The sequence below is a fragment of the Sphaerodactylus townsendi genome, linkage group LG16, assembly GCF_021028975.2.
Source record: "Sphaerodactylus townsendi isolate TG3544 linkage group LG16, MPM_Stown_v2.3, whole genome shotgun sequence".
Taxonomy (NCBI): Eukaryota; Metazoa; Chordata; class Lepidosauria; order Squamata; family Sphaerodactylidae; genus Sphaerodactylus; species Sphaerodactylus townsendi.
Window position 1 is genome coordinate 27,188,301 of NC_059440.1, and position 7,309 is coordinate 27,195,609.

The following is a 7,309-nucleotide window of genomic DNA, read 5'->3' on the forward strand; positions in this document are numbered from 1 at the left end:
GGCCCTCCAGATGTTATGGACTACAGTTCCCATCATCCCCTGCCAGCATGATGGTTGCAGGGGGTGATGGGAACTGTAGTCTATAATATCTGGAGGGCCGTGAGTTTGACACTTAGAAAGCAACTGTGTGTGGCTTCTATTCTTGAAAGAGGGGGGCAGGGTTTTTGGGGGGGAGCCCAGTCCAGTCCAACGAAGGAGCGGTTGCCAGGACCCAGCCCTCCCCTTGTGCTTTTCAGAAAAGTGGGGGAGACTGTATGGGGAAGAGGGGACCAGAAATGACGTCTTGCACATCTGCCAGCCCCTGAGCTGGAGCTTCTCAGCGCTCCTGGGAGAGGGGGTCCGACCCCTGTGCAGAGTGGATGCCAACAGCCCGGGACGCCTTCGCACGGGACCTCATGTGCAGGTTGTGGGGGCCCCGCTAACTTTCTGAGGCTCTTTGGACAAGAAGCTCCTGTACAAAAGGGATGCCAGCAGCAACCCAGGATGACGCTTCTCAGGGCGCCGCCTTCGCACGAGACCGCAGGTGGAGGTTGTGGGTGACTCCGCTAACGTTCCAAGCCTCTTGGAGCTGGCAGCCCCTTTGGACAATGGAGCCGAGAGCCTAGGGCGGCCTTTCTCAGGCGCCGCCTTCGCACGAGGCCGCACGTCGAGGTTGCCTAGTGTCGGAGCCTCTTTGGAGCAAAAGCCCCTTTGCAGAGTGGCGCCCAGAGTCTGAGACGCGCTTGTCGTTCATGCCTTTGGCCACCTGAGGGCAGCAGCAGCGTCCCCAGGGGCTCCCATGCCCAAAGAGGCTCGTACACTCCACAACCTCGACGTGCGGCCTCGTGCGAAAGCGGCGCCTGGAAAAGGCCGTCGCTATAACGATCGTTGTAACAGCCATTGCTATCGTTATTACGCGTACACCGCCTTCTTTAATATCACGTACAACTTCTTTGTGCCTCTTCATTGGTCGGGCTAAAGACTTGCGATGCGCGGGGGGGGGGGGGGCGGGGATAGGATAGATTAAACTTTGGCCATGCTGGTAGGGGCTGATGGGAATTGTAGTTCCTGAACATCTGGAGAGCCGCAGGTTCCCTACCCCTGGATTAAAGCTTGGCCAAGTTCTGAGATCAGGGACGGGCAGCGCGGAGGGTCATTTCTAGGCGGTTGGCGGAGAACGCGAGGAGGCGGTCCTTCTCCTTAGCAACGGGAGTGTTGATGGCGTTGTTAAGGAGGATGCAGCTGATGCTCCCGGCCGAGCCTGCAATGGAGGGAGCTGCCGCTTTGGTGGTGCGGGGCCGCGGAGCTGCGGGCAGGTGCGGAGTGACTGCTGAGCGGGGCAGCTGGGTGCATGGGCGTGGGGGAGACCCGAAACACTGTGAAATGGGACTGGGGGAAGGGGAATGATCTGGAGGTGGTGATACATTCACAGGACGTTTGGTGGAACTGATGTCTCTCCTTCCAGTTGTCTCGTTAAGAATCTCAGGATTGATGGTTCTTCACTGTTGCTGTTAAGAGCTGCCCAGCCAAGTCTGAATGAGTGGCATGTTGATAGTTGTTTGCAAAGTACAGATGGGAAAGGCAGCTTTTTTGGCAGGGACCTGACGCCCTGGCTTCAGTTCAGAACCAGTGACAGGAACACTCAATTGTACAAGGAACAGACTGAATAATTCATTTCTGTCACTTAGTTTCAACAATGTACCCATACCCTTCCCCTACAGTACAAGAGACTCCGCCTGTTCTCCATTGTTGCCTTTTGGTGGTGCCTCCCAGATAACTCGCATCTGGGATTTCTATATTCACATATTTTGTCCAAAGTTATGTTATGAATCCTGCTGTGTGGTTGGGATTTTTCAATTTCTTTTTTTTACTTTGTAGCCCAGTTTTAGTGCATGGTTTATTGTATGTATTTTATTACTCATATCACATAAGTTTTACGTCTTGTCATGTGCTTTGACTCTTGAGTGAGAAAAGCAGTCAACGAAGGAAACAAATACATTTCAGTTTGAAGAGTAACCAGTGCCCAGCATTACGAAGTTAAAAACATAAGCACGAAAAATGTTTGGTTCTTTCTTTTAAAGGGAGGGACCAAAGAAGTTTCTGAGCAACAGCCAAAGAACCAGCCCAGTGCATAACCTCAGTTTCCTAGGTTCTGGCAGGAGCCGCACTTTTCACAATGGTAGCTTGGGAAGATCATCGCTGGATGGGGGAGAATTTGGTAAGAGTCACACAGCAGACAGGTGTCGGTTCTCAAAGGCTTTTGCACACATGAAAGCCCAGAACTGTACTGCAAACGTTTGCGTTCTTGCTGTGCAGAAAATGAGAGGTAATCTTCATTGTACTCTGTGTGACAAGGGAAAACCGAGATTCCAGAACTGGTTTCATGCACATTTTTAACCAACTTCATTTAAACTGGGCATCTGAATGCAACTTGGGTTGTTGGAATCTGTTGCAAGCCCTCTGAAAATAATTTAATCCTTTAATATTATTTATTAAGAAAATGAATAGTAGATCTTTTCTTACAGTGAAGCTGTGTACAAAATGCCTTCATTCTCATCCTTTTATTAGAATTTGATGGGTCTCAGGGTGACAGATAATGGGGTCTGGAGGGCCGGATTTAGCTTGGCCCTTCTTAAATGTGTGCTTTTCCTTAGGTCAACCACTTCAACACCTTACAGAGACCGCAACCATCAGTAAACTGGAAGAAAGCTTGAGGAAACTTAAAATCCAGATGGACAGCTTGGCCTCCAGTCTGAGTTTCCATACCAATGAAGACGACATTTTGGATCTGGAATTGTCCAGTGACTCGAGCCCTTTTAGTTCCATTTGGCCAGAAGCTTCTTCAGGGAGTTTTGTGAAACCCAGTATTGGAAGCCCACCAAAGGCACCATCAGAATGGTTCCTGAAATCAAAACACCTGCTCAGATCCTTAGGTGGTTATTCAGCGTTGACTCACTTGGGACTTCCTAGCTTTGCCTTGTCCTCAGTGGACCGGGTGGCAGGAATGCCAGGAAGTGAGATTACAATTGAGAAATCCATGCCCACCACGAATCTCACTTTCCCGTTGAAGCTGGGAGCTCCACACGTGATCGGTGTCAGATCCCTGTTGCCCCCTAAGATCCCTGTCAGATCTTGCTCTCCAGAATGGGCACCGCTGTTCCCCGACAGAGGCCGTTCACTGAGCCTTGACCATTCTGAGGCTCGGCGCTCGCGTTCCTGCTCCCCGGCCTCCAAACGCTCCCACTTGCTCCGATCTCGATCTCAGTCCCCACGGCCTGTCTGGAGACCGAATTCAGCCAAGGCAAATGCCTGTGCTCAGCCTCCACCACAGCTCGGGAAGCCCAGAGGCTCCCGGAAGAAGAACAGACCCGTTCGGCAATCGCGATGGGGGACATACAGGCCAGGCACCTCGGCCCTCAGATATGACACCCCCAGCCAGGCGACAGGCAGGGGAACGCCGAATAACACTTGGACTCCTTACAGTTTGCCTTCTGCTGCCGTCTCCTCACCTACGGCCCAGGAGATCAATGAACGGTAAGAGGAAGCAGAGGCGGAGCACTAACGGGACATGTGGGGTCACATGTCCCTGGGTGCACACCAGCTGGTCAAGAGGAGAGGTGGAGATTTGCCATCCCACCTCTCCCCTTGGCCCTGCCCCGCCAGGCTGTCTGGTGGGGTTGACTGAGGGGCGGCCTTCAGCAGGCTCCTGCCAGCTAAGGTAAGTGGGGCACAGGGTGGGGGGGGGGTGCCCAGAGAAGGTGTTGCCCCAGGTGCCGTTCCCCACCCCATGCCTCCAGAGGCATAGCTAGGGAAAATGGAGCCCGGGACAAAATCTGAGTTTTGCACACCCCACCCCATATGGGTGGCCACCCTCCCCCACCACAACTAGGGCTCTGGTCAGTTTTAGGTTTCGGGTTTTTGTTACAATTTTGGGAACAATTTTTGACTAAATAAATTACATAAAAATAACAAGTTAGGGTTAGGGGTCAGGCAAGGGTAAGGGTTGAGGTAAAATCCCAAAATCTGAAACTGACCGTAGCCCTATTCGCAGACTGCATCCTAGAACTCAATGTAACACTAAGGCAAGCCCGAGCCCCTGCCCATGTCTTCACCCTAACCCTGACTTATTATTTTTATTTGATTCATTCAGTCACAAATTGTTCCCAAAATTGTAACAAATGCAGGTATTTACCTGCATTCCCCTAGCTGGCTGTTAAGCCAATGAAGTGCAGAGTGAGCGGATAGAAAAAGTCTCCCGATGCGGATTTTCAAAATACCTGTCTTGTTGGAAGCAGATGCAGTTATGCTTAGCTCACTCTTCAACCCCCTACCCAGTGGTGGGATCCAAATAATTTAACAACCGGTTGTTTACAAGCACCATTTTAACAACCGGTTCTGCCGAAGTGGTGTGAACCGGCTGAATCCCACCACTGCCCCTACCCCTGGGGGCCGTTGAATGGTTTTCTTTCTGCTTGCTTTTCCTGCACCTTGGAACTGATGGGGCACAGCTCCATTCATGGCTGAGTAGGCATCATGGCTAAAATGGATCCTCCAGATTCAGAAGCAGTATACCTCTGAACACTCAGAGGAAGGTTTCAGCCTGTGCAACTGTGCTATGGACCTTCTGGGGGTTTGCCTTGTATATGCGTGTTTGTGTGTGTTTCCTGGTCTTTGGTGTGTCCCGCTCCTCTTATGGGCCAGTGAATGGGCCAGCTGGCTGGCAAAACCAGTGAATGGGCCAGCTAGCCGAGCACCGAGCCAGCTTATTACACACCGCCCACAGACCTCATAGCCAGTTCCAGAGGACCCCCAGCAGGTATTTCCCAGCTTGGGAAATAAGTATCTGAGATCACGCTGAGGTCTGTTCTAAGGAACCGATGTAAGCTCCGGCGCTGTTCAGTTTTTAAGAGAGGCTGCCTCTGTAGACAAACGTTTCCTTTTGGCTCGGCAGATTCCAATTGCACAAAACAAGTCAGCGCCCTCTCAGTAAGCTCGGTCTTCAAAAGGTGTGTTTTAAAATCCAATCTGGAGCTCTTCAGCGTGCAACTTTCCTATCCCTTTTACCAGCTTCGAAATGTGTGGGCTTGAGAAAATCAATTTCCAAGTTATCTTGCAGAATAAGAGGAAAAGAATCCCTTGTGGGAGTCTTTAAATTCTCTGTTTCCAGCTGTTTCCTCCTTTCACAGTCCACCGCTTTCCGATTCCTTTCCTTTCTTTGTCTTCACTGTCCCTGTGTAGATTCAGAGCAGTTCATCTGGGGGCCTAACCACAGAAAGAAGAAAAACCCTACTGAATCGGACCAAAGGTCCATCTAGTCCGGCATCCTCCTTTCCCACACCTTCCAACTGAACCCCCCGGAAGGTTTGTAGCACAGCTGCACGGGCTGAAAACTTCCTCTCAGTTTTCAGAGGTATACTGCCTCTGAACCTGGAGGATCCATTTTAGCCACGATGGCTACTCAGCCATGAATGGAGCTGTGCCCCATCAGTTATCTGATCTCCAGCGTTTTGTAGTGCATCAGAGTGGGGAGTGGAAGGATGCTGAAAACACTCCTGCCTTCTCATTGGCTGCCCAGGTTCCTGCAGATTCTGGCAGAAGGTGCCACGGGCAGCTCCTCGGTCGAAGTGTCCCCGTACCAAAAAGAGTTGGCGCGTCTGCGGCTGGAGCGCTTGCGTCTGGAAGAGGCCTGGCTGCTGGAGCTGAAGAGGCAGCAGGAACTGGAACGAACCCGGGGCCCACAGCCCAAGTGGCAAGTGCATGTTTTTGACCCCTGGGGGGAGGTTGCAGGTACTTGGCGTCAGGCCCCCGGAGTCTCCAAACAAGGACTCGGGGTCACTAGAGCCAAGTTGAGGAAGGAGCTGCGTTCCTGCTCTACAGCACCACTGTGGCAGGTGGCAAGAGAGCGGTATTGCAGGCACCATCCCAGCAGGAGTCAGGTGATCCAAGGGGGCCAATAGAATTCCTCTCGGACCTGTCACTCCAGCTCCTCATTTCCGAGCAATCTGCCACGCAAGTAAGTCTGAGATCCCAGCTAACTTTCAAAATTATTCAACGTAGCCTGGATTACATAAGATTCATTTCCATGACATGCATGTGATGTGTAGCTAGGAACTTAGTGCTGTTAGATGGACTAACTCCACATATTTACAGACCTGCTGCTTCTTTACCACCTCTTATATATTTATAGAGTGTACTGGTTAAGAGCAGGTGCGCTCTAGTCTGGAGAACCAGGTTTGATTCCCCGCTCTGCCGCTTGAGCTGTGGAGGCTTATCTGGTAAACCAGATTAGCTTGCGCGCTCCAACACATGCCAGCTGGGTGATCGTGAGCTAGTCACAGTTCTTCGGAGCTCTCTCAGCCTCACCTATCTCACAGAGTGTTTGTTGTGTGGGGGGCAGGGGCGGGAAGGGAAAGGAGATTGTAAACCCCTTTGAGTCTCCTTACAGGAAAGAAAGGGGGGTATAAATCCAAACTCTTCCTCTTCTAAGAGGACCAGATCCCCAAAGGGTTTCACCCAAACTAGTCCTGCCGAGGAGCCCACATTCGGACGACAGACAGTGCACACGAAGCCCTTTCTCTTCTGTTTCAGGTACGAGATAAGAAACTCCCAATTCCATTATGAGGCCCGCAAGAACAATGAGCTGCTGAGAAATAGCCCGGATGTGCAGTCAGTGTACAAGTATCGGCAGGAGTTGGCAACGGCCTCCCAGGAATTCCAGCAACATCCCGGATCCACCTACCTGGAGACCTGCTGAAAAGGATCAAGGCAGGGGATTTAATGAACTTAGACCGGAAGCCATCAAGTGATGTATGTTTGGCAGGACTGTACCACTTTGGACTGCAAATATTAGGTTGCCTCATCCACTATTAAAAAGACGGCTCATAGAAAATGTGTATGTTGATGGCCAGGTTCTAAATTGGCCTTTTCCCTGACCGGCGAGCTTTCCATATGCACATTCAGTATATGTGGGGGTGCATTCTTAGCATCAGGTGGTACAGCCCTATAACACATGCATCAGACACAACCCATACGTGTTTATCTCTTAGGCTAAACAAAGCCATGAACCTACCTAAGAACAACGGCAGATTGAAAGAATGGTTTTCTGGGGTGTAAAAAGATCTCCCCTTCTCCCAAAGATGATGGGAAGTGGAATATTGATATGCGAAATCTGTGTTTTACGTTTTGAGCTTCTCAACAGCAGGTCTTTTACAAAATCTCCATGCAGTCTGTTGCATGCCCCAGTCTCTGGGGTGACTAGGGGGGGTGGGGAAGAGTTTGCCTTGGGATGGTTAAATCCCCCCCCCTCCCAGGTTCACTGTTTATGAAATAA

The 7,309-nt window shown here is 51.0% G+C and overlaps 1 protein-coding gene across 1 annotated transcript; it reads left to right on the forward strand.

Annotated features, from left to right (window-relative positions):
- Nucleotides 1–1,172: 1,172 nt before the first annotated feature.
- Nucleotides 1,173–6,868, forward strand: LOC125446078. Its single transcript, XM_048519597.1, has 5 exons — nt 1,173–1,295; nt 2,061–2,197; nt 2,634–3,513; nt 5,555–5,728; nt 6,568–6,868. Exons 1-5 carry the CDS (start codon nt 1,198–1,200, stop codon nt 6,731–6,733), a joined length of 1,455 nt encoding a protein of 484 aa, XP_048375554.1. The 5' UTR covers nt 1,173–1,197; the 3' UTR covers nt 6,734–6,868.
- Nucleotides 6,869–7,309: the final 441 nt, after the last annotated feature.